Genomic DNA, 25,023 nt, shown 5'->3' on the forward strand with positions numbered 1-25,023 from the left:
CCAAGGCATCAATTTGACTTCAGATTTGGGAAAAAATTAGATATTTGAATTTCATAATGAACGAAGAAATCCTAAGCAAACCCTTTCCCCAATATTTCTTGTACCATTGAGCTTTCAATCATGATTGATAAATGGTCGATGATTAGTGATCTTTATTTAAAGTAAATGCACAAATTTCAATTTTGCAAAATTCAACATTACACCACTCTTTTCAAAAATCAGTACTATACTACTGTACAACGTATGCAATTTTCTTTATATCTGTTCTGTTCATAACAAGTGTCTGAATCTGATATGTAACTAAGTCTTCGTGTGTCTGAATAAATCCCCCCACCCTTTTCTTATTTGCGTTGATTTGCTGATCTATCTCTTTCTTATACATTCTTTCATGGAAATTTCTCTCATACTTGATCCCCAAAACGTGTATGAATCACCATAAACTCTTCCAGTGCTCACGCATCCTTCAACTCATCTTCCTTCCCCGAGCTTGCTAATGCTTCACCCTCTTCTAGCTCCCCAGATTCTTATTTCCTGTCTTCTCTTAAAACTAAAACCAACAAACTTGATACTTATCTCTTTTAATCTCCCCATTTCTATGAATTTCCCTTTCTTTCCTTTTTCAAACTTTGATATATAGACCCTTCCTTTATATTTCCCTTTCCATAATAAAATAAAATACGAAGAAAATCATTCCGTATTTGCTTATATTTGCTTATATTATTCAACTCTGTTTACTAAACATGATAGTTCACGACCTGTCGCAAAATCCATCAAAATACCTTGTCACATTTTGGTATATCAAAGCCTGAAGTGAACCCAATCTGATAAAAAATGCAATGAAATTGCTTTAATGTTACAGAAGAAAGACAAAGCTGTTGGATTGGGCTTTCTGCTGTGACAAAATCAGAGTTGGATTCAGGAGAAAAATTAATCCTTTCCAGGTGTGAATATTACATCCAGCCCATGTCCTTTTGCAACCAGACTTCCAGTCAGTAATTTTGAACGACATATTGAGTAAGCCTTTTTCTTTAGAGGGACGAATAACTTGCTGGGAAAACGCAACAAGAACTAAACACATGAATTTTTCGTCTAGTATCATTCTAAACTTGTGCCACGAAAATCACCAAATTATATATTTGGCCTACTTTTCCATGCACTCATCAACTATTTACCATTCATTTCAAACAAAAATCAAGAATTAAAGCAAAAGAAAATCACAAAATTGAATCATTTTTTCGATCAAATAACTACTTAAGAATTATACATTGCTTCTTTGAGCAAAGAAGAGTGAAGTCCCAAGAATAATGAAGATTGTATCCATTTGTTATCCAGTATCTATGAAGATTTCTTTTGAGATAAGTTGATCTTGTCACCAAGACTTAGAGCCATTCCCTGAAAAATAGAATGAAACCAAAATTTTCCAAGTGTTCTCAACAAATCAAATTTTGAGCTACAGTAAACAATCAGATATAAAATTACTTTTTATCGTGATTTATCTACCGTTAGTTTTTCATAAAAACGAAAAAATCTTGCACCAAGAGTCTAGAAATCAGAAACACGAACAATGTGTACAAAAACTACACAGTGTTAAAAAATTTCAGGTAATTATAATAATGAAACTGTTTCAAAAACTTCGGCTGATAGAAATTCTGCCTAGTCGATTTAAAACAAGCAACAGCTTTTGAAAGCAACAACTACAGTTGAATCCCGCTATTACGAATTTTGCAAGGACCAAGAAAATAGTTCGTAGCAGCTGGAGTTCGTAATACCTAGGGTTCTTTGTATAGGGATAATTCTAAAGAATTAAAGACTTTTAGTTCGAAATAGAGGGAAGTTCGTAATGAGCGGGTTGCGTAACAGCAGAATTCTGCTGGTTGCTTTCTAACTAGAGAAGTACTCTGGAGGATATCAAATTAACGGAAAATTAATAATATTAGCCAACATCACTCTCAAAGTAGAAAGTGATAAGTTTGCTATCCAACGCTGAAGTAACTTATTCGTAAAAACGGCGCAGAGAACTAAATGTCTATCACTGATTTGTGCAGATGAACCCGGAACAAAACAGTAAAGCAGCAACACAAACCTGGCTCTTAGCTCGAATCCGAACGTGTCCGGTAACTTGTCCTTCGGGCCCGGAACCTAGTGGCTTCTCGATGCTGAGGTTAGCCAACGCATCTTCGCCAAAAATGCTTCGTGCGTAAAAATTGGCTGCCATAAAGCCGCAGTCACCAGACAAAGCCTAAATGAACAAAAACCATTTTAGAAAATAGACTTAATAAATAAAATGAGCTTCTAAACCAGGAAACTGGAAACTTCCCAATACAGAAACGGTATTATATTCTAACAAAGACAATTCCAAAATAACATCATGAAAAACGACTTTTTCTGCTTCACTTTCCGTTGCCTTCTCTCATTAAAAGTGCCATGTCATGTCTGGGTAATAAGGCCTTGCTTCTGCAGAAAAACCCTATAACTCATCTTGCCAATTTAAGGGTCGCCCTATGGGCATCAAAATGAGGGCTTGGATGCAGAGATGTGGCTTGCAATTGTTTACAATGGCCTTTCTTACCCTTTGGTACTGCCCTATCATTAGGTGAGAAAAATGAGAAAAGTCTCGACGGTACTTAGTATGGTTATACAAACTGGTCTCACTCTACATAGATGTTTTTTTATGTCTACTTGGTTTATGATACATACCTTTTCTGGAGTGAGGCACTTCATGTTGGTAGAAGAAACTAAATGATCAAGGTACTCTCTCAAACCCGATATGTTTGTGTTGACAGATATCTACGAGATAAGAAGTCTGTATCAGTCTAAAGTCCTGCTTAAGCGCAGTAAACACTTCAAAGATAGATGATATCAGATTACGGAAAAACCCTTTAAAAGGAATTATTTACGTTTGCGCTGGACAGTTCAACCGATTTGGATGGGTTCTCAACAACGCCGAAGAACGACCGAAAATCTTAAAAGCACAAAAGGGTGTTTGAATGCCGAAGAGAAAGTGAATTCTCTCTCTTTGAATTTGAATTACAATAAAAATATCCTTTCCATGAAACTCTAAAGGGTAAATTTTCATACAGAAAATTATGAAATAACAGCTGAACCTTTATAACTCAGTAGGAAGTAGATTGTTTGCTGAGCATTCAGCTATCAAACAGAACGAAGGCGGTTGTTCGTCAAAGACGGACTTAGTAAGACAACCATATTTTTTATCTGGTTCATGCAGTTTAATATGCTGTTCGAATGATTCGAATGGTTGGGTGAACCCTTTTCTTAAAATGCTTGATTTCAGGCAAATTTTATACATCATAAAAATAAAAGTTAGTGTACCCAAGATGGCACTCAAAGGTCCCAATATATCACCCCAATGTTGGGTGAAACATTGTGTTTTAACATTGGACGAAACACAGTTTTGCTTAAAATGAGATTAACTTTGTGTTTGCTGCATGTAGTGTTTATGGCATTACCTTATTCTCCCATTCGAATTCTGCCCACATGCTCCTGAATTCGTTATCTGTGCAAGTAGCAGGTACGATGTAGTCCATAATATCAATATGAATGTCATTAAGTACGACACAGTTGCGGTCACCAGATCCCCCAGAAACGTCATATACTACAAAATATAAACATTACACAACAATAAGAAAAGTTGAAAATCTCGGTAGAAACTTGTCTGTTGTTTACAAAGAAACTCACTCGGGGGAAAGGATAGGAACCAGGTTAAATAAAACTGGAATGCTTAAAACAGCAAAACGGGGACTCGCACGTCTGCTAATGTTGGGAACGTGCACTCAACAGTTACGTAATTGCTGCGTTTGTAAGTAAACTAATGAGCTTCGTAATTAGTAGCTAGTGTTGGACACGTGTTAGAGTAGATTGCTTGCTGCTCTATTGTCAGCTAATTAGAAGCTTCTAGAAAGTTCTAATGATCGCTGAGTTAGAACCTTTTGCACGCGTCACGTAGAGTTTAGATAGTTGCATGTTTCGCAGTGAACAAGTCGATAGAATCTAAAAACAACAGGTTATGGGCCCAGAACCAAACCACTGCACATGGCTGGAATTGGAGATAAATTCGAAATCGAAAAATTAGATAGGTCGAACTGGCCTACATGGAAGTTTCAAATGAAACATTTGTTGATGGCGAAAGATGTGTGGGATCACGTAGATGGAACGATTTCATTACCTGACGATAATACAGCATCTAGAGCTACATACGAAAAGGCCAAGCAAAAGGCAATGGCGACGTTGGTAATGGGAATTCAGTCGAATCTTATCTACTTGGTGACATCATGCGAAACACCGAAGGACCTGTGGGATACTCTCAAAGCCTATTTCGAGAGGGATACGATAGCCAACAAGCTGTTTCTCAAGAGACAATATTTTACTTCAAAAATGCTTGAAGGGCAATCGGTCCAAGATCATTTGAAACGTATGAAGGAAATTGCTGATAAACTCCATGCACTCGGGTCTACAGTAGCTGAAGAAGAGCAAGTCGTGGCATTGCTCATAAGCCTTCCACCAAGCTATACAACACTCGTTACAGCTCTGGAAGCTAAAGGAGATGAACTATCACTGGCCTTCGTCCAGCAAGCCCTTATCAATGAAGAGCAGAGAAAACAGGCCTTCAAAGCAACCGCAACGACTAAAATTAATCGAGACTCAGCATTACATTTGGAAAAGGGCATCAGCAGGCCTTTCAAAGGCAAATGTTACAACTGTGGCAAGGAGGGTCATAAAAGCTTTGAATGTCACAAAAGGAAGCAAGTGAGGCCCAGCAATTCAATTAAAAATGAAACACATAATGCAAAGACTGCAGGAAAGGAGGCAGATGATGACTCAGACTCTCAACTCTTTCTAGCTGAAAATAAACAAACAGAAAATGAGACAAACAGACAATGGATTCTGGATTCGGGTGCCTCGCAGCATATGACCTCAAACAAACTGTTTTTGATTAACTACAGAGAGTTCAACCAGCCTGAATTAGTCAAACTGGGTGACGGACATACAGTGGAAGCCCGTGGATCAGGACGAGCTCAAATAACCATGGAAACAAGCCACAACAAGCAGCTGACAATTAAAATGGATAATGTACTCTATGTTCCGAAACTAGCTTGCAACCTGTTCAGTGTGCGAGCTGTGACACAGAAGGGACTCATTGTTCAGTTTGGACATACTTGTTGCTGGATAAAGGACTCGGACGGTAAGGCTGTAGGCAAAGGAAGACTCGTTAAGCGAATGTACGTTCTGAGCTGCGAAACAGATATAACAGCAGCTTATCACCAATCTGAAAGGATGGAAAATAGCAACCCTAGCACGATGGATATTTGGCATCAACGGCTAGGACATATAAATAGAAAACAGCTATTGGAATCAGTCAAGAAGAAGCTCATCAAAGGAGTTGCCATCCAAGGAAATGACGAACTGAACTTTTGCACAGGGTGTGCGGAAAGTAAGATGAGCAGAAAACCTTTCAAGTCAACAGAGGGGATCAAGACTTCTAGAAAATTACAGATAGTTCACAGCGACGTGTGTGGACCAATGTCAATACAGAGCTTTTCGGGAAAGCGTTATTTTGTCACATTCATTGATGACTACTCGAGATGTGTCAAAGTCTACTTCATTAGAAAGAAGTCTGAGGTACTAAAGAGGTTTAAAGAATTTGAAGCCTCTGCAACCAATGAAGCTGCATGTAAAATTGGAACCTTGCGTACAGATAATGGCGGAGAGTATGTATCAAATGAATTTGAAAATCTTCTGAAAAGGAAAGGTATCAAACACGAAACTTCTGTTCCTCACTCTCCACAACAGAATGGAGTGGCTGAGCGCATGAACCGGACTCTCGTTGAATCCGCAAAAGCGATGATGAACCATGCCGGACTCAGCAAGACCTTCTGGGCAGAAGCAGTCAACACTGCAGCCTACATAAGGAATCGTGTTATAACCAGCGCATCAGGTCAAACACCGTATGAAAAATGGTATGGAAAACCCCCTGATGTCTCCCACTTTCGTGTGTTCGGCTGCATAGCTTATGCTCATATTCCAGAGGCAGAGCGAAGAAAGTTGGACAAGAAAGCCAACAGACTTCGATTCTTGGGCTACAGTGCAAATCAGAAAGGATACCGACTTTTTGATATGCAGAGCAAGAGAATAGTGTTCAGAAGAGACGTTAACTTCAATGAAAATGATTTTGGATCTCAAAAACAGTATTTGAAGATGGGTCCAGAACCAGCAAAGGAAGATGAACGACAAACAGAGCCTACGGAAAGGAACACGGATGCAGAAGAAAGCCATCCTCGACGATCTCAAAGATCCACAAAAGGGGTACCACCACCTCGATTTGGCTTGGATGAGTATGCTGACGTCACAGAAGCAAGACATGTTGTATTCTCAGCAATCATCGAAGAACCAGCTACCATCCAAGAAGCCTTCAATAGTGAATATTCCGCACAGTGGAAAGAAGCAACGGATTCAGAGTATCAGTCACTCATAGAGAACCAAACGTGGGAGTTAGTGAAGCCACCAAAAGACCGAAAGGCTATCGGGTGCAAGTGGGTCTTCAAAGTAAAGTATGACAAAAATGGACAAGTGGAACGTTTCAAAAGTCGTTTAGTAGCAAAAGGATATTCTCAGAAGTACGGCGTAGATTTTGATGAAACTTTTTCTCCTGTCGTGCGGTTCAGTTCTATTCGAGCCTTACTGGCTTTTGCAGTTCAAAACCGAATGCTGATTCATCAAATGGATGTAACTACGGCATTCCTGAACGGAGATTTAACGGAAGAAATCTATATGGAGCAACCAGAGGGTTACGTGATACGTGGAAAAGAGAATCTCGTTTGCAGGCTCAAAAAATCCCTCTATGGACTCAAGCAATCACCACGTTGCTGGAATCGAAAATTTAGAAACGCGCTCGAATCACTAAATTTCAGACAAGGCCAAGCAGATCCGTGCATCTTCGTGAAAGGATCTCTTGAAAGAAACAATTTGACAATTATTGCTGTTTACGTAGATGATTTAATCATCATATCCACTACTCAAGATGAAATGAAACAAATGAAAGTAAACCTGAGAAAGAATTTCAAGATGAAAGATTTGGGCAGCCTTCATTTCTGCCTTGGAGTCAGCGTTGAGCAAAGCGAAGAAAGAAATGCTGGCTGACTTACTTACTAAATCACTGAACAGAGGTCAATTTGAGTACCTACGCTGCAAGCTCGGAATGCAATAAAACCTGAAAAGAAACTGTTGATTGAGTGGGAGTGTTGGGAACGTGCACTCAACAGTTACGTAATTGCTGCGTTTGTAAGTAAACTAATGACCTTCGTAATTAGTAGCTAGTGTTGGACACGTGTTAGAGTAGATTGCTTGCTGCTCTATTGTCAGCTAATTAGAAGCTTCTAGAAAGTTCTAATGATCGCTGAGTTAGAACTTTTTGCACGCGTCACGTAGAGTTTAGATAGTTGCATGTTTCGCAGTGAACAAGTCGATAGAATCTAAAAACAACAGCTAAAGTTGTCACACAACCATTTGCTTTAGCACACAAAAATACTCAAAATGACAACAGTAGTTAAGAGGATGGTCCCGATTAGGGTAAAAAGTTGCAAACGATTTTTCGTAGTCACAAAATACAAAAATATTAAACTCAAGTATGTTTCAAAATGTTTGCACTTATGAGAGCCATTTTTAAAAGTAGGCAATTTCCTAATGAAGGTCTAAGTTCCTAAAAGTTTATGTTTCCCTAACAAAATTATGGTCCTCACTTATAAAAAGACCCAAGGCTTTCAAAACACAGGTACTAGAGAGTCTCTTAAACAAGAAGATCTATCTTATCTTAAAAAAAGGGATTCTTTTTTCTCCAGATGATTTGTTTGCAAAAGCTATATTCGTATTTAAGGGTCTAGGTTTGCAGAAGCTATGTACGGGTCGATGTTGACGTGTCGTGTATTCTAAACATGTATGAGTTAATGTTTCATGTCACATGAATCTTCTGAGTGTTGTGGTTTCAAAATGTCCGGAATTATTACCATTCACCACTCCCCATGAAAATACAAAATTGAACTCATGAAAACAAAGCACCTTTCATAAAGCCATTTTACGACGTAATACAGACAACGAACAAATTAAAGGATGCCGCTCACCTATGTTCCCGAATATAATTCCATTTTCGGTTGAAGCTACTTTAACTGATGCCTACAGAGGAAAACAACTCTTCAATTACTATCAAATATATTTCCGTTGTGTCCAAAAATTATTATTAAAACCACGTATAAATTATCATACAGGAGTTCAACTATGGATACATAAGGACAAATAATACAATGGTGACATAGAATATATGAGATGAAACAAAACATTAGCGACAGTTTGATTACAAATGATATGACAACCATACACGAGTTCTACATTCATTACATTACAGCGTGTTAATTCTTATGTTACTGAAAATTGCTAGGAACTGAAAACGTTTTGATACAGAAACGATACAAGCTCGATTCTATACATCAACATATTAGAAGTTCCTTGTTAAATCGTATAAGAATAACGCGTGGGCGAAAAATCCTCACTGCGCAACAGCAAATGTGCCCAAAGAACACTTGAAAAAGAACAGTCTGCAGATGTTTCATTTAGCCATTTCGCCGTGTTCAAATCACGACTTAAACTATTAGTCAGGATTTTCTAGTGTTAATCTGCGTGGATTAAACATCAGTCTTACCTTTATATTAGAGAAGTCATGGGGTGCTAATGTAATCGGTGATGGTTTTTCCACCAGTTTCAAATCACCTGGAAGAGTAGGATTAGGATAAAAAACAACAAATCACAACTGGTCTGACAATACAGTCGTGCAAACGCCGTACAGTCATTTTAACATTGCACTGTGATTGTAGCCATTGCACCTCAAAAGTTTACAGATTTGAAATCTTGACTTCAAAAATGTGTATAGAGGTTATTGGTTAGAACAGGCTTTAGAATGCAGTCACATTTTGAATTCTTATAAGCCAATTTGAAAGCAATAAAAAAGGATTCCAGGGCAAGCAGTGGTTAAAGCGAATACTATGTTGCTTTTAGACCAAAAAGACATAGCAAGAAGGCCTATCACCGCCTAAGGAAGGAGATGCGGAGTGAACAATCCCCTGAAAATTCCACACCCTAAATACGCTCCAATGCTTTCGTTCCTTTGTAAAAAAGTAAATCACCAGGTTCATTTTTGCTTGGAGAGACATAAAAGTTTGTCACCCCCTGACGTGTCTTGCTAATTTGTCCAATTACCTACTCTCTCACAAAAATCTCGAAACTTACCTAGCGTGGCCAATTCTAATGTTACATTCTGAAGAGTGTCAGCAGTCTGGTTGACTATGAGAACATCCAGAACAATATCATATTGATTCACATTCACGTACGCCTCGGCATAGATCGGATCCGAGAATCCGGTTAATTGTGCAACCTGCAAGGAGCCAAACCAATTACTTTTAAGCGCACTTAACGTTTCGGAGAGAAACAAAAATACGAATGCATAGAATTGAATTGAAATGGCATACTCAAAGGACAAATAAAAATAACAAAGTTATCGGAGGTAAAAGACACTTAAAAATTATGGGTAAGCAACTTTGTCCTGAAGTTTTTTCCTAAGGGCAAAAAGCCTTATTGAGGTAAACTGTAAAAAGCAAAAAAATAACTCTGTTCCCGCAAGCATATGCAATAATGAGAGCTCACTCTCTCTTGTTTTCAGTTGATAGGCACAGTTTAACAGCATGTTTGTAAAACGGCGATGGATTGGTAAGTAGCATTGATTCAAGGCTAGGAAGCTACAAGTGAAAGCTTCCATTTTAGCAGAAACCTACTTCTTCCAAAAGAACTTGGAAAACCTTTTGACTTATTGAAACAATAACTTGTGATTCGATTTTTGCTTGTTTATTGGTCAGGATTTAAGCTGACATGTCACGTGGTATGAACCATAGCAACTTCGATATCACATGCAAACCAGGCCAACTGCAGGTTTCTTATGTCCCCAAATCACGAACTTCTTTCCTAAATACGCGTTTCACTTCTCAAATTTGAAAAACAAACCTTGCTGAGTTTTGAAGTTTTAGGATCCTCCTCTTTCGAAGAAATTGGATTTCCGATCGCTTGAAGTAAACTAAGCTGCAGCTGATCCTAAAAGTAGAAAAATAATCGAAATTTTCCAGCTGAAACTCCAAAAAATAATGCAAAATGTGATATTGCAATCAAGCCTATTGAAATATCTGGGCTCTCAAATCTTTAGTTCTGTCTAATTTCATAAGGCAGCGAGAAAGTTGTCGACTAAAGGTCGAAACATGCCACTCTACATCTTGGTCGGGTCATACGACCTAGCAGTATTCCTTTCAAACGGCTCACAGCATATCCGTTGCAAAAGTCTGGTATTTTCTGCTCTCACACACTGAATATAGAAACGATTTTGTGCTAAAGAACTTCAGCATTTATTAAAACAGTACTGTTATAAAAAAGATCCTTTTCTGACACTGAACTGCCCAAGAAAAGTCAAAATGATGGTCAGGTACCATATCCAGTTTCTTAAAAATATATACCTGGGCATCGTTTTAGACAGCCTATTATTGTCAAAATGCCAGTGTTAGTTAATTGTTACAAAGATAGCATGAATTCTACAGAGTATCAGTTTTGTAGCTTTTAAGAATATAAAGATAACAAAATAACTACATGAACGGATTAAATTGCTCTGCAAATAACAGACGCAGGAGGTTTTCGAAAAAAATAAAAAAAGTGGCTTTTAAAAAGCAAGCATTGAAACAACTTTTAAGGCAACTTTTAAATTCTGTACAGCCAAAAAAACTCTAAGTAAAGATTGCTTGATTTCTAATGCTTTTTATGATCGCCTATTTACCTCTGCAACGCCTTGGTCAGATTTGGCAAATAACTGCAAAAATGAGATCGAATCATCTGGCTGGTTCGCTATCACTTTCTTTTCGGTAGTGGGCTGAAAAATAAACAAGCTCGTTAGAATTTATGCGAAGATTAACACGAGGAAAAAATGCTACAGTTTACATTGAAGGTTGGTTCAAAAATTATCGTTTCCTGTGGCATGAACCGTGAGTTCCAGAGCAAATCGTTCAGGGAGGTACTTCTATTCTAAATCAAAGAAAAAAACAGAGTTTGCATAAAAGCCCGGCAGTTCAGCTAAAAAAGTAAAGAATAAAGTAACTACTGTCTCAATGCTAAAAGAGGAAGGGACTAGGTAAGGCCGAAGGGGCAGCAATTAATGATTGAAGCTGGATAACTATTGGATTCCAGACAACATATTGTACATCAAGTACTAAGCTACTCAGCACAATTTTCCAACCACAAATTAACATAGAAAGTTGAAAGAAACCAACTTAGATAAACACAAGGCCTGTGGTGAGAATATTGCGATCTCCGTTTCTTGGATACGAAATACTCTATTCATAAACGCTGGTCAACCTATAAACACGCACATAAGCTTATTCTTTCTCCTATTCGGCTACCATCACACTCCAAAACATTATTAATTGTTATTCATCGAAAACCACCGATCATCTGTACTGTAATTTCATAAAATTGAATTGGGTTTGGGTCACTATGATCAATTCCATTCTGCCAGTTATAATCAAATACAATTTTAACCCAGAACGTGCAAACTATCTTATTAAACCCAGAATGAAGTCACAAAATGCTCTGTCAACACTAACAACATTACAAGGACCATTCACAGTGGCTGTTACTGGAATCTACTGCACATGCATTTGCTCAGTTGAGAAAAGCCTTAGTTTTCACCTGCCCTGAAAACACCGCCCCGCCCTGAAAGACCAGCTGAGGCGCTTAGCAACAAAGACCTTGAAGCTGTTAATACCTTTCCAGAGTCTAATATTTGAGCATTTTCTTCCAGCATGACAGATACTGCACTTCTGCAAAGTTTACCGAAGATTTCTTTAAGGAGCTGTTTTCTTTCTGCCAGAGCTTTCACACAGGTTGCCAATCTGTCTAAATCGTCTTCACTTATGGCCTGAAACAGAACGGTTTTTTCTACTTTAGTAGGACGTGGGGTAAATAGTTAAAAGCAAAATCAACACAGAGGCAGTGGCGTTGTATTGGTGGGTACCAGTGAGTGGGGCAGCTCCTTAAAAGTTTGGTGTAGATTTTGACTTACTATAACGTGAAGTTTAAAATGTTATATCTAATTTCAAAATATTAGAGTTATGAAATGAGAGAAAAATGAAATTTAATCCGCATGCTATATTTTCTTGTTCTAGTTTATGAAGTATATAGCCAGCCTTGTTTCTTTTATTGTAAACAAGGCTATGCTTTTATTTTCTAATTATACCTTTGGTTAAGGGCCCAAGCCAGATAAGTCCATACTTTTCTTAGGTCGTTTATATTACAGTTTTAATATAATACTCATCTTCTGTAGCATAAGAATAAAATTGAATTTAAGTCTTGGTTCTGTACTTCGTTCGCAGACTTCAATTCCAAGCATCAACTACAGAGCAGTAGCAATAAAAGGGCCCTCTTCTATTGAAATATTCTTAAGAACTTTACAAATAAACAATTGGTATATTCTGCTAATGAAATGATTGATTTTTAAGGGTATCCTCTCCAAAGGGGGTTATCCTGGTAAAAGGGGGGTAGATTAGCAATTTTCTTATCACAATAGGGACATCCTGGTAAGGGTCCAATGTAATGAAGCTCTTAGTGAAGCAATCTTTATGTCCCTTTGAGACTTGGACAAATCAGGAACGAAAACAACTTTCAATCACCTTGTAAAAACACAGAGTTTAGCAAGCTCTATATAAGACTAACTGGGATTTCATCAGAAACACAGCAAAAACTACGTCAATACACTTGTTTTTGTATTCAACAGCAAAAAAGCACAGATTAAGAAATGTATTAATAATGATTGTGTTCTCATATCTTAGGTTCGCTGTTTCCTAAACCATGTTTTATACAGCACTTCTCACCTTTTTAGGAAGTCCGGATTTTCCGAGGTGAATTATGCTCGCCATTATCAACATCGCTTCGGCACAAAATTTCTGTCAAAACAATCAATTTAATATTAAAATCTTATAAATTACTTAAATTATTTTCGTCAGAGATGCTTTAACGTTTCGAGGTCGAATTTCTAATCGAATATGTTAATATTCTTGGTGTTTAATTATTGTTCTTCGTTTACAATATTCACATGATCGAAAATGTCACATCAGTAATGATGGAATAAAAATTGACTCATTGAGAGCTCGCTGCGAGATTCTCAATTTCCTTGAATCGATTTCACATACAATTTAGATTGCATTCAAAGATCGATTTAACATAAGAACACAACGAATACAGAAAAGAGAGGAAACAGAAGCCAGTAACTTCTGCTTTCAGACAGATTTATACCAAACAGCATTTGCATTTAACAAAACACCTCATTGATTCAATGCACGTTTTTCACACCGCATTTAAAGAATATATAGTAAACTTATTATTGTTACACAAGCCTTCGCTGACGTTCTTTTGATTTTGGCGATCAAACGCCGGCCTAAATTCAAACTACTGTCGAACACTGCGTAGCAGCCTGACACACGTAAAACGAGCCATGGAAACAATAACTATGGAAACCACAGAGTGGTAGTGCGATTGCAAAACACTCCTTTTTCTTATCTGTACTGCTAGTAACTGGGGAAAAACAATTTACTATTGTAAATTGTAAAAAAGGTGAATATTTACATTCTGTTTCATTTGGTCTTTTTCCAACTCAATGAATCTCAAAGCGAGTTTAGTCAGTGTGCTGCCAATTGCTGACCCCACAAAGAAATCCCCGTTCAAGAGATGAGTACGAAGTGGTGGCCTAAAAGACAGGCATTCAACATGATGCTTTTATAAAAAAATTCTTCTAATATAATGATATTCAAAAGTGGAGCATATAGATAGTCAATAAAAACCCAACTGAGGAAACTATAAATGTTTTTCATGTAGAATTGATATTTATGCGTATGATTTGACCAAGACTTGCGGAGAGGATCCTAGACTTGCAGCGGTGATAAATTTATAGAGATTCTAAGCTACCAAATACATTGATGTAAATAAAAGTCTTAAAAAAAGATGAACCGAATTTCTAGACCTTTTTTCATTTTCCAATGTCAAGGTCAGAACTCGCTAAAACACAGCAGCGAACAACAGTGCTTATTCAAAACTTAGGCATAAATTCCTTTCTGCTAAGTTTTCCAAACAAAGTCAAAAGTCAAAACAATTATGTAGTGTGCTATAGTTCACCATACCTTTTATCGTCAGCCTTGGCACCAGCCCCTCCAGTCTTGCTTGTAAACGCACTTTGTGTTGCATATGTGCCATCGGCCGTCACCAGCTTCTGACCACTGCCTTTCGAGTCTTCGTGAGCTGAAAAACAAAAGCAGGATTTGCAATATCAAAAGCAACCATATAAATCGTAAAAAAACTTAATTTGATAACCAAATCAATTCCAATTATTACACCGTCTGGTGATTCGAATTTTCCTGAACGATAAATTGTTTCCCTTTATAATTTTCAATGTTAGTCTATCTTTGATTATTTGCTTCCAGTTGATTTCGAATTATTTGGTGTTTACGATCTACATTCAGGACAGATGGTATTTATTAAATCCCCTTCCCCCGTTGTGATAGCTCTCCTACTGAAGTGCATATATACTAATAATAAATGGGGGACGGGGGTTTAGGTTGGGATATATAAGGCATGATATACAGCATGTGTTTAGGTGCTTGTTCCATCAGCTGGATTCAAGATTGTAGGCAGCAAAAATTCAAGCATCGTTGGTCTGTATTCCAATTTCCTTTTCAAAATGTTTAACTTAGTTTATTTTACAATCAGGACATACCGCTGTCATGTGGGCAGACTCTGAAAGAACTATGGCAACGTTTACCTTCACTGTCTTCACCAGCCTCCTTTTTAAGTTCGTCATCAACAATGGGGATCTGAAAGAGATTACAAAATGACCATGCTAAGAGCCTTTAGAAAAATAGCAACGAGGTTTAACATGAATTTGATTATGAATCAAATATCAAAGTATCATTTCATGAAAATTACTGTTTACTAGTCTCTCATAAAGTGCTCAATGTCCTATGGTTAGAGCTGTACACGCTTTTGGTGTATATATAGAAATGAACGGTTCTAACATGCTACTCTGAGTTTCACACTAGATGCGATCATCATGCTAACAAGTATTATTTGAAATGTATTATGGAACAGACAAAGCCTAAAGTGGTAAGATAATTCACTTAGCAAATAAAACAGATTAAATTGATTTAATTTTGCATCAAAAATTGAAGCTGTTGTCTGTGAACTAATATTTCGTCTTCCTTTCCCTGATTCATATACTGACTTATGATGTGTGCTGATTCATGATCGTTTCTAAACGTTTAAGTGTATCTAATTTAAACGGTTACTCTCTATAGATTTTTCAAGATAGAGAGAGCACTGTTCATGATTGCGATGCCAACTGCTTGCGATCATCCTATTCTTGTCGTCTCACTGTAAGGTAAGGCAATTTTAAATATTTTCTGAATGAAAGCGATTTATGGCAGTGCATTACCTCGCCAAGACCAGTTTTGATTTCATTCATCACAGACTGAATATCGCTAGCTCTGATGCAGTATTCACCCAAAATCCACAGGGCATGTCGATGAATTCTAGGAAATATGAGAAATCATTGCGATTAACTGAACGAGTTCTTGGAAATCCTAACGTAAAACTGTCAATCAACGAGATTGAATAAACAAAAAAATCACAGTCTCAGTATCCAGGCAGCCCTTTGAAAAAAACTGCTAGAAACGGACAAGCTTTTTGCAAACATCCATTCCTCTAATTTTCACAAGTCAAATTAACTAACAATGACGCAATCAATTTATCATATCCTTTTTGCACCATCGACTTTTGGCTACTGACTTTAAAGACTTTATATGGCTTGAGTTATAAATATCGATCTAAAAGCGTTTTTAGTACTAGCAAAATCAGACTTGATAATCTAACAAAATTGCACGATTCAAATGCACGCAAGCTTTTCTGTGATCACTCACCGCAACTGCTCATGTACGCATGCCTGAATTGAACTACTACTTTTTTCGTTATCAGCCTAATTGCTAACGGCCTTATAAACTCTCGAGTCTCCTATTGGTAAAACATAAACAATTGTATACAATTGTCGACACTTACTTGATTGATTTAATTGTATGGAAACTTTCAAGCAATTTCTCGATAATAACAGTTTTCAATGTATCGAATTTTTGAATTGCTTCTCGAATGAATAAGAGTACATCAAGAGCAGCTTGCTCGTTTGTATCTCCAAGGAATTCTGTGAGCTACAACGAAACGGAAAATCCTTCTTATGCACCTGAGTGTTACTTAAGGTCTACAATCCCGGACAAAATTGTTGAGACAAAATGCAATTTCTGTAATTTTCTATTTTATATCGCCCCTATAAATTCGAATCCCCCTTTCCCCCGAATCAAGGTTGGATTTGTAGTTCTATCATTTCTCTTTCAAAATCATGCATTCAAAATTGAATTGGGGGAGGGGGAAAGTTATTTTTCAAAGGAAAGTGAAAATATAAACTTTCCTTGAAAAGTCTCAACCATTTTTGTTCGGGATTCTAGCTATAACAGCTTAAAGGGAAAATATATTCAAATCGACAAGGAAGTGTACAATATAAAGAGCGAATGACTCGCAATAACAACATTTTCAACAAATCATTTCTGGCTACTGAATAAAGAGCTCAATTATATATTTGTATCACATTGTTCCTGGTTGTTCCTTCGTACTGTTGTCTAGTCAATGTCTGGTAAATGCAACATTGAAAGTTCTAATCGTAGCATAAGCACATATAAACTAGAATGTTCAAAAATGTTGCCCTTTACGCTGGGCGTGATTAAATTACAACAAAGAAGATAAATATTCATTACCATTGGGACGACAGAGGGAGCAACCTCTGGGAACTTCACACTGCATGAATGCAAAGTACGAACCAAAATCTACAAATAACAAAAATTATGATAATGAAAACAGCAATTGCAGATATAGGCTAAAAGACAACTTATATAATACTGTTACCGAGAGTGCTTGTTTCTACAGAATAAAATTATAAATGCAAGATTTACAAGTCGTGAGAGAGTTTATAGATGTGATGGTGATCAAAGCAACAAAATATGATCTAATGCATTTGTTTACAATTTCCCTTTTTATAAAAATACGAAAAATCTTATCCATACATGACGTCACTAATGATGCTCCTTGAAATAGATCCTTTCCCAGTTCATTGTAAACATTTTAGACAAATTGAATAGCTCATTCAATATCTGTACCCCTAAATCTTAATAAAATGTTCAATGATAATTTGAACTTAATAACAAGCGTTTTGTGAACTCTTATCAAACTGTTAAAGAATTTTCTAGTTTTCCACTACTATCATGAGAATGCCATCCCTATTTTAATGTCTTCCGCAGAAGAGGTCCTAAGTATGCTGTGTTCGCCACAATCCCCGTTCCATCCTCATTTTTAGCAAACTTCCTAATGGAAAGGTAGAATTGAGACTAATTGTGATACAATTAAAAATTTCGTTTTCAACTTGATAGCAAACGTACACTCTAAGATTTCTAAGCCTGCATAAATCTTGCATGAAGTTCTCATTTAATGCATACAAAAGTAACATGTACCTGTCTGTAATTGCCAGACTCGTCTTGATCACCCTCCGTGTGTGTCTTGTTCACCTCCTTCCTTAACAGCAAAACAACCTGACAAGCAATTGAAAATCAATGTCAAACCGGGGGGACTCGTTCACTCAGGTACACATCAACTGATTTTGTGGTGAAACTACCATAAAGTTTAAATCAGAAGGATAAGAATTAATGCTCATTGTACCTTATTGTCCAACTAGAATAGAACTTTAGAGTGTAAAATGAAGTAGTCCCAAAAACGAACATCTTCATCAACTCATTAACAGAACTATTTGATAAATTTGTGCAAAGAAGTCGCGAGTTGATGTGGCTGAATTTTTTCAATAACCTATTGGTGGTGATGGATAGAATGTATGGAGCCTTACTGAATTTTGCCTTCCTTCAGGATAATCACCTTTGCAACTCTAAAAAGGTTCTATGGAGTACATACATAGTTAATGTACGGTTTCAGGTCATTTTAGACCGGTTTCAGGTCATTTTAGACCGGTTTCAGGTCATTTTAGACCGGTTTCAGGTCATTTTAGACCACCCTATCTGACCAATGAATTTACAGCAACGAAATTTGAACTCACTTCTTCACAATTTCTTGCCGTCATCAAATCAACAACAAGCTCCAAGCTCTTTTTTCTGACTTCCAGATCAGGGCTGGCGAGCACTCTGAGTATGTCCATCACCAGGTCCTAAGGCAACAACAAACAAAAAAATTACATCGAGAAGATGGACAATAATAAAATCAGGAAAGTGTTTTTGAAACATTCTATATACAAAGGTCTAACTTTGCTTTGAAAGACACAAGTTTGAAAGCAGAGAGACTCTCTCTTATTGTCTTTGAAACAGACAAGTAAATATCAGATATATAGGAGAGGATAATACAAAAATTTTGAGACTGGCACAAAGTCAAGCTGCAGAACTCAAAACATTACGATGAACTTGTCAATAAAGAGTTGATTTTCTAGGCTAAGTCAGTTAATTTTATCAATTCAGTTAATGCATCGTATCAAAATAATTATTAATTACCACTTCAGTTGATTAAATAATATCAAACTTTATCATGGTTACAATAAAGATTGATTCATCGTTATTTTCTTGTGGAATTCGCACCAAAAATTTAGTCTGTTTACAAACTGCAAGAATGCTAGATTTTGATGATGAAATACCCAAAAAAGTTTGAAATATTAATTTATTTGATAAAAGAGATCATAGCTAAAAAATTCCAAAACAGCTGAAAACTGTATTCTCATAAGTATCGTAATAACAACATAAAAAGATATGAAATTTTCATTTGATATTTTCATTCAGCTAATTTTTTCGGGCTTCATTCAAATATCTTTGAAAAATGAAAACCTGATAAAAGTTCTAAGGTTCCCTATGTTTGAGAATGTGTTTAGGTTTAAAAACATTGATAAGTTTAATCTAACTTCACAATTAACTTACTGATTAAAATTTGCACAAAATCTTTTAAAAAATAATAAATTGCCATAGTGACATTTTGATAGTCACTTTAATAGTGCGATACATAGCATTTTTAATGTATTAAACAGTAGAAAGAGTGACATGAACTTTTAAGAACTTGAGGTATATAGAGTCGTCATTTCCCAAATTTTCTAATATAGCACAAACTGATGAAGAAACCCTTTCTTAACATCTTGAGTAAACAAACAATATTGTTCTAAGAATAACGATAATACAGTTAGCAAATAAATTTAGTACCAGAATGAAAATTTAAAGTTTGTTTGTTATGTCACTCATTTTAACAATCGAACTATTATATTTTCATTCTGGTACTAAATTTATTTGCTAACTGTATCATCGTTATTCTGGAGGAAGTACCACACGCAACGTACATAGTTACTATTGTTCTAACGCAAAAAACGATAATGTAATACAAACCTGAAGGACTTTTTCGTGTGCTGGGTTCTCTTTAAGTTTGATCAATCGATCCAAAACAATGAGTTTTACATTGTTGTCACTTTCTTTCACAATCAAATCAATGTAACAAGTAGCAGCAGCCTGGGAATGAAAAGAAAAAAACAATAAATGAAATTTGTTTGCTTTGTGGTTTAAGTGTGTTCCATAACTAAGATGGAGAATTGTCTATAAAAAGTAACAAAAGATTGTCTCACCTTGACTGCAGTTGGCGCAGATGACAAAGTGACAAGGGTTCCTGCTGCTTCATATCTAACAGCATTTGAGGACGAGTTCAGCAAGTTATAGATGCATTTAATAAATCTTGATCTTTCTGAAGGATTTGCAATGCAGACCTATGAAAAATAATCTTTTTTTACCTGCAACTTATTTCTAATCTAAAAGCACTTACAAGAAAAATCATAATTATTGCAGCGTTGATATCACATTCTTCGATGGATTCTTGTCTTTTCCAGTACACAGATCTGAAACATTGTCAACAGTATTCTATTCTATTTAAAAATTAAACAATCTTCTATCCTTGAATATATAGTCCTTTCTGATACAAATCATTTGAAAAATACTGCCGAATAATTTCAAAAATATATAATATAATTTCATACACTAACTTTGTATCTAATACCACTGTCTGCTACTTTAGGAACCAAAATTTAAAAATGTAAACTATGTGGTAATCAGAAACTATTTTTAAATTATTTTACAAAGACAAGCTGTTAGTCAAATCTTTATCATCTGCTGGTTAAACGAAGTTGCTTTTACTCCATTGATTATGCTTAGTGTTGGACAGAAGAAAAAAATTGATCACTTACCTTATAGATCAACTCCACAATGACAAGCTGCAAAATGTCACCAAAACTGTGTACTTGATCAATACATGTGCTGAGATACTCAAGGGCCCTTTCCTACAAGAAAAATTTTTTAGAACTTTCATTGAAAGATTGCAGTTTTTTTGCAATGAGTCTTTGTGGTACAAAAATCTGTTAAGAACTAAAAGTAGCAAATCTTGTAATTTAACCCACTTTTTCCAGCTAATATCTTTCTCAAAGTAAACACATGCACAATCACATGCTTATGACAAATTTCTAAATTTCACAAGACAGTCTTTTTTTTATATTTGAGAAATCACATTTGGAGTGATAAATTTTTGTAACATCAAATTGTCCACAAGGATGGGAGCCAGTGAAAGAATTTCAGGTAGGTTGACTAAGAATGCACCTGAGCGCACTGACTGCCACATTTTGACAAGGTATTTAGGAGCAGTGATATACTAGACAAACTATTTAAAGACTTGATAAAAAAACAAACCTGGTCGGCATGAATTAGCATCATAAAGGCATTGCGTTTACAAGAGGCATCTTGCTCCTTTTCAAGAAATCCATAGACCAACTCAGGGGCATCAGGGATAAGAAAGTCAAAGTTCCTAAAATTGCAAAAATGTAATATTAATGAATTTATCTTTATGTTTGTGAAAATATATTTCTGTAGTTAATGAAATGTCTTTAACTAGTTCATTTGATTTGGAAGCTACTTGAACTTACATCGGCTGAGCCTTATTTGCAAGAAAGTCTTATAAAAATGGTCCCAGATTTCACATAAACATTCCAATTTTCTGCCATATATATATACATACTGTTTCATTGCTAGTAAAACTTGAGAAACCCAGCTGGTAGAGAGCATAAAATATGTCCATAATCGAAAGCAAGAAGCAGTGAATTTTTTGCTCCTCATTTATCACCTGTAAATGGTATAAATTGCCATGACTGCATTTCGTCTGACATAAGAATGTCTGTGTTCCAAGCATCCCCTTATGGCAGGCATCAATGGCTCCAGTAATTCTGCTTCCTATTTTTTGTAAAGACAAAAAAATTAAGATGCCATGTGCATAGGATATGCAATAAAATCTGTTTAAAGTTATTGTTAAAATCTCCCTTAATGTGCCCTGTGAGGAATACTTTGCAATCACAGGCAAACAATTGTTACTGAAGACAACAATTATATACAATAAGTTCTCCTACAATAAATCTCAAATATTGCTTTCTTCTATTAAGGACAGGAAACTTCAAATAGAATCTTAATGATAAGCAATTATGAATACCAAAAAGTAAATGCTATCAATCTACAAAAAGGATTTACCTACCTTCAGTTTACAAAGGAACCTCAAAGTGGAACCTCTAATGTATTCATTTGGATGTTCCAAATCCTGTAAGGAAATAAACATATATTATATTCCATTATGCACATCTAAATGTTTTCCAGATATATCATAGAGAGAACACAACATGTTCAATTATATCAACAGATATATCAAACATGTTTCAATTATTCAAAAGGCATATAAAAATACCTTCACAAAAGCAATGAATTGAACTTATATACATGTAATTGTGACTGAATCAATTTTTAAACAAATACAATACTAATTAATAAATAAATTTTTCCATATCAATAAATGCTTCTTTCATTTACTGAATATTTAATATTATAAAATACAAGAAATGGCAGCAGATCTAATATACATTTCACAATAACAAAACTAAAAACAGACTAACAGAAGTAGCAAGAATTTAAGAAACTTCAGAACATGCAACATAAATTTAAGTAGAAGAGCCTGTTATAAAACTATGCTCCTTGTTACAAGTATGTAAGGCTGTTAGCAGTGGTGTACACCAGTGGTAAAAAATACACTTGCAGCACGTAAAAAATTCTAGACAAATTCTAAAATTCTTGCAACATTTCACTGATAATAAATACATCATCAGTAAAAATATATTCCACAGTAAATGACCTCTCTTTCTGGTCATGAACAGCATGCAGTGAACTCTTTTTGCCTGTCTACTGTCATCATCAATGATAGAAAGGGACATGTGATGCTCCAGTGCAGCTTAAGTGCTGCTCATGTGCAGCTTCTGAGAGAAGTTAGAATTTTCCGGATTGGAGCTTGCGGTTGGCCTGAGTGAAAGCATTCACAAATATTTGATAATTCTCCAAATTTTTCCGCCTATAAGCTGCTTTTTGCAAATATTCTTTGCATGATATATTATTTCAAATCTTATCATTTGGTTTTTTTGACTTTGTGATTACGAAAAAACGAAAAAATTTTGTCATAGTCTATTTGTCATGATCCGCATTCCATAATTCAAGTCGAAAGGCTTGCCAGTATAGTCAGACTTTTTGGACCAGGGCATGCGGTAGACCTGAGCACAAGCCTTGCCAAATAGTTGATGATTTGCAGGGACTAACTTTCTGAAACTTTACACATGTAAGCATCTTCAACTCTAACAACTCTAACAGCTCAGTATTTTCATTATTGTCAATTACGAGGGTAGAAAATGAGCAGAAACTTGTGCTCCTGTCTGCCTAGGCTCTCCTGTGAGCTTATGAATGATGTGTTCAAAAAATTACTAACCTTTCTGTAAGCATCACAAACAAGAATCATTTCGTGCAGAAGTTTTCCATCTGGCTGCGTTTTTGGGACTATCTCCCAGAAAATCAATAAAAGCTTCTTTATCATGTGGTCTTTCAGGGGCAGCACAAATCGAATGATTGTCATCAAGACACCGGGCATCTTTTCTCCATTCAAAATATTATACATCACCTTCTTCAAGGCAGTGACTTTTGTTGCGGTGTCACCCTTTTCTAAAATAAACAATTGACTTTCAAAACCAGATTTGTATAAAAGGTAGCCATTAATACAAACCAACTTCTTTCAAGTGCCTAGAAAATGATTTTTTTCATTTCTCAGTCATTCAAACTAGTCCTAGTAATATTGGGCATGCAACTGCACATTCACCTACACACATGCTTGAGACTCCCTAGGCATGCTTTTCATCACACACACAGCACCAGGTAATGACTGACTATTCTTGTTTCTCTTTTGTTTCTTTTAATTTTTAAGAATTTTTTCTCTAATTTTATTCTAAATACTCTTTTGAGTGTGTTTTCTTGATGGCATCCCATATTAAAAAACTGATATCCTTTTGTCTTAATTACTTCATTTTCAAGAAACTTCTTTCAGAATTTAGTGAAAATTTCTTGGCTTATAAAAACATCAAAAGCTTTTTTAAACAGTAATACACCCCAAAAGTAAATATTTCTTTTATTTAAAATGCTATCAGGTCTTCATAACATCTATAAGGCCTAAAACTTATGTATCGCACACTATCACTTGCCGTAACCCTTCAAAGTGTGTGATTAATAGCATGCCAGCTAACTTTATATTACCAGGATTGTCAAACTAAGGTCTACCCAGCACTTCAATGCTTGTTCGCTCATCTTCATTGTTCTCATATCAAAGTAATCATATTATAGGCTCCAAACGTCATCATGTTTTACGGAGTTGCATCACTTCATATCAAGGACAATAAAAACCCTAAAGATCTGTCTTACTTTACATATATACCATGGTTATTGTTCCGACACCAGAACTGTTCCTACATTTTGTTTAATCATCCAGCATGCATGTGCACACAAACACATTAACCATCTGCACACAAACATACGTCTGAGGTCTGAGCACATCTAATTAATTTTTCTTAAAATTTCATGCTAGATTTGTTGTCAAGTCCTGTGAGTAATGCTGCAAAGATTATGAAAATGAAGTAAAGACCTTTCTCGCAAAGCAAATTTTGGTTCCCTGTAATTAAACAATGCTAACAAAATTATTTGAAAATAGATAGAGTTAATGAGTTAGTTTGATGTGTTAGGTCGCAGTTTTTTGTTCAACTCTTTCTTCATCAAGAGTTTTTGTACCGTATTCAAATAAAAACAAGTTAAGTTGCTTAAAATGTTGATGATTTGGCTTTTTTCAGGGCCTCCTACCCGTGTTCGTATGCATATTTTCATTGTTGTTGCCTGCCGAATGAAAGCCAAAATGTAATAAGATCTAGTGCCGGAACATTAGCCACGACGTTTCATTTCCATATAGTTAACTTAATAATCTTGCCCTAGTAAGTGGCACCGGTTCGGTGCAATTTTTTAAGATGTCCATTCTATCAAACAATCAAATAAAAGAACATCTTTACCAATAAAAAGGAAGTTTTTTTAAAAAATGAGTAAATTTAGATTAAATAATATAAATATTTTTCTCGTTTGGCCTTAGGCCTAATTTCCTCACCAAGATCTTCCTTGAGTTTGGCCTCTGTAACTGACTCATTTTCAATGGGATAATTTATCAATGTGTAACAAGATGATTCGGCAGCAGTCATTGTGACCTTAATAGGTACAACCTTCTCCAATCAATTAAAGCTGAGCCTGTATTTCTCTTCTTCGGAGAACAGTTCCACAAAATATGGCAACTAACAAGGACGTGGCTGACCTCTTCCTCGAATGAGACCTCGTTTTCAAACATCTCGTTCTCACGAAAAAATAATATAGAACGGTACTAATAAAA

At 35.9% G+C, this 25,023-nt stretch overlaps 1 protein-coding gene across 1 annotated transcript; it reads right to left on the reverse strand.

The window, feature by feature from the left end:
• Positions 1 to 1,210: 1,210 nt before the first annotated feature.
• LOC135696796 (coatomer subunit beta) lies at positions 1,211 to 24,959 on the reverse strand. The gene is made up of 27 exons (XM_065216312.2): positions 24,748 to 24,959; positions 23,041 to 23,270; positions 21,772 to 21,834; positions 21,370 to 21,476; positions 20,940 to 21,054; positions 20,444 to 20,536; positions 19,832 to 19,969; positions 19,599 to 19,718; positions 18,281 to 18,388; positions 17,688 to 17,765; positions 16,938 to 17,006; positions 16,192 to 16,337; positions 15,572 to 15,668; positions 14,903 to 14,954; positions 14,265 to 14,382; positions 13,714 to 13,834; positions 12,963 to 13,034; positions 11,858 to 12,010; positions 10,874 to 10,966; positions 10,060 to 10,146; positions 9,292 to 9,436; positions 8,708 to 8,775; positions 8,133 to 8,184; positions 3,468 to 3,613; positions 2,698 to 2,787; positions 2,084 to 2,239; positions 1,211 to 1,392 (listed from the first exon to the last, which is right to left on the reverse strand). The coding sequence occupies exons 1-27, from the start codon at positions 24,836 to 24,838 to the stop codon at positions 1,336 to 1,338; spliced, it is 2,865 nt and encodes a 954-aa protein (XP_065072384.1). The 5' UTR covers positions 24,839 to 24,959; the 3' UTR covers positions 1,211 to 1,335.
• Positions 24,960 to 25,023: the final 64 nt, after the last annotated feature.

The sequence above is a fragment of the Rhopilema esculentum genome, chromosome 18, assembly GCF_057945365.1.
Source record: "Rhopilema esculentum isolate cy_ngs chromosome 18, ASM5794536v1, whole genome shotgun sequence".
Taxonomy (NCBI): Eukaryota; Metazoa; Cnidaria; class Scyphozoa; order Rhizostomeae; family Rhizostomatidae; genus Rhopilema; species Rhopilema esculentum.

Coding starts and splice junctions, on each gene's coding strand:
- LOC135696796 (XM_065216312.2), bottom strand. CDS start 24,838: ATGACTGCTGCCGAATCATCTTGTTACACATTGATAAATTATCCCATT. Junction 14,383..14,902: donor GGCTGGTGAAGACAGTGAAG/GTAAACGTTGCC, acceptor TTTGTTTTTCAG/CTCACGAAGACTCGAAAGGC. Junction 3,614..8,132: donor AATTATATTCGGGAACATAG/GTGAGCGGCATC, acceptor TATATTTTGTAG/TATATGACGTTTCTGGGGGA.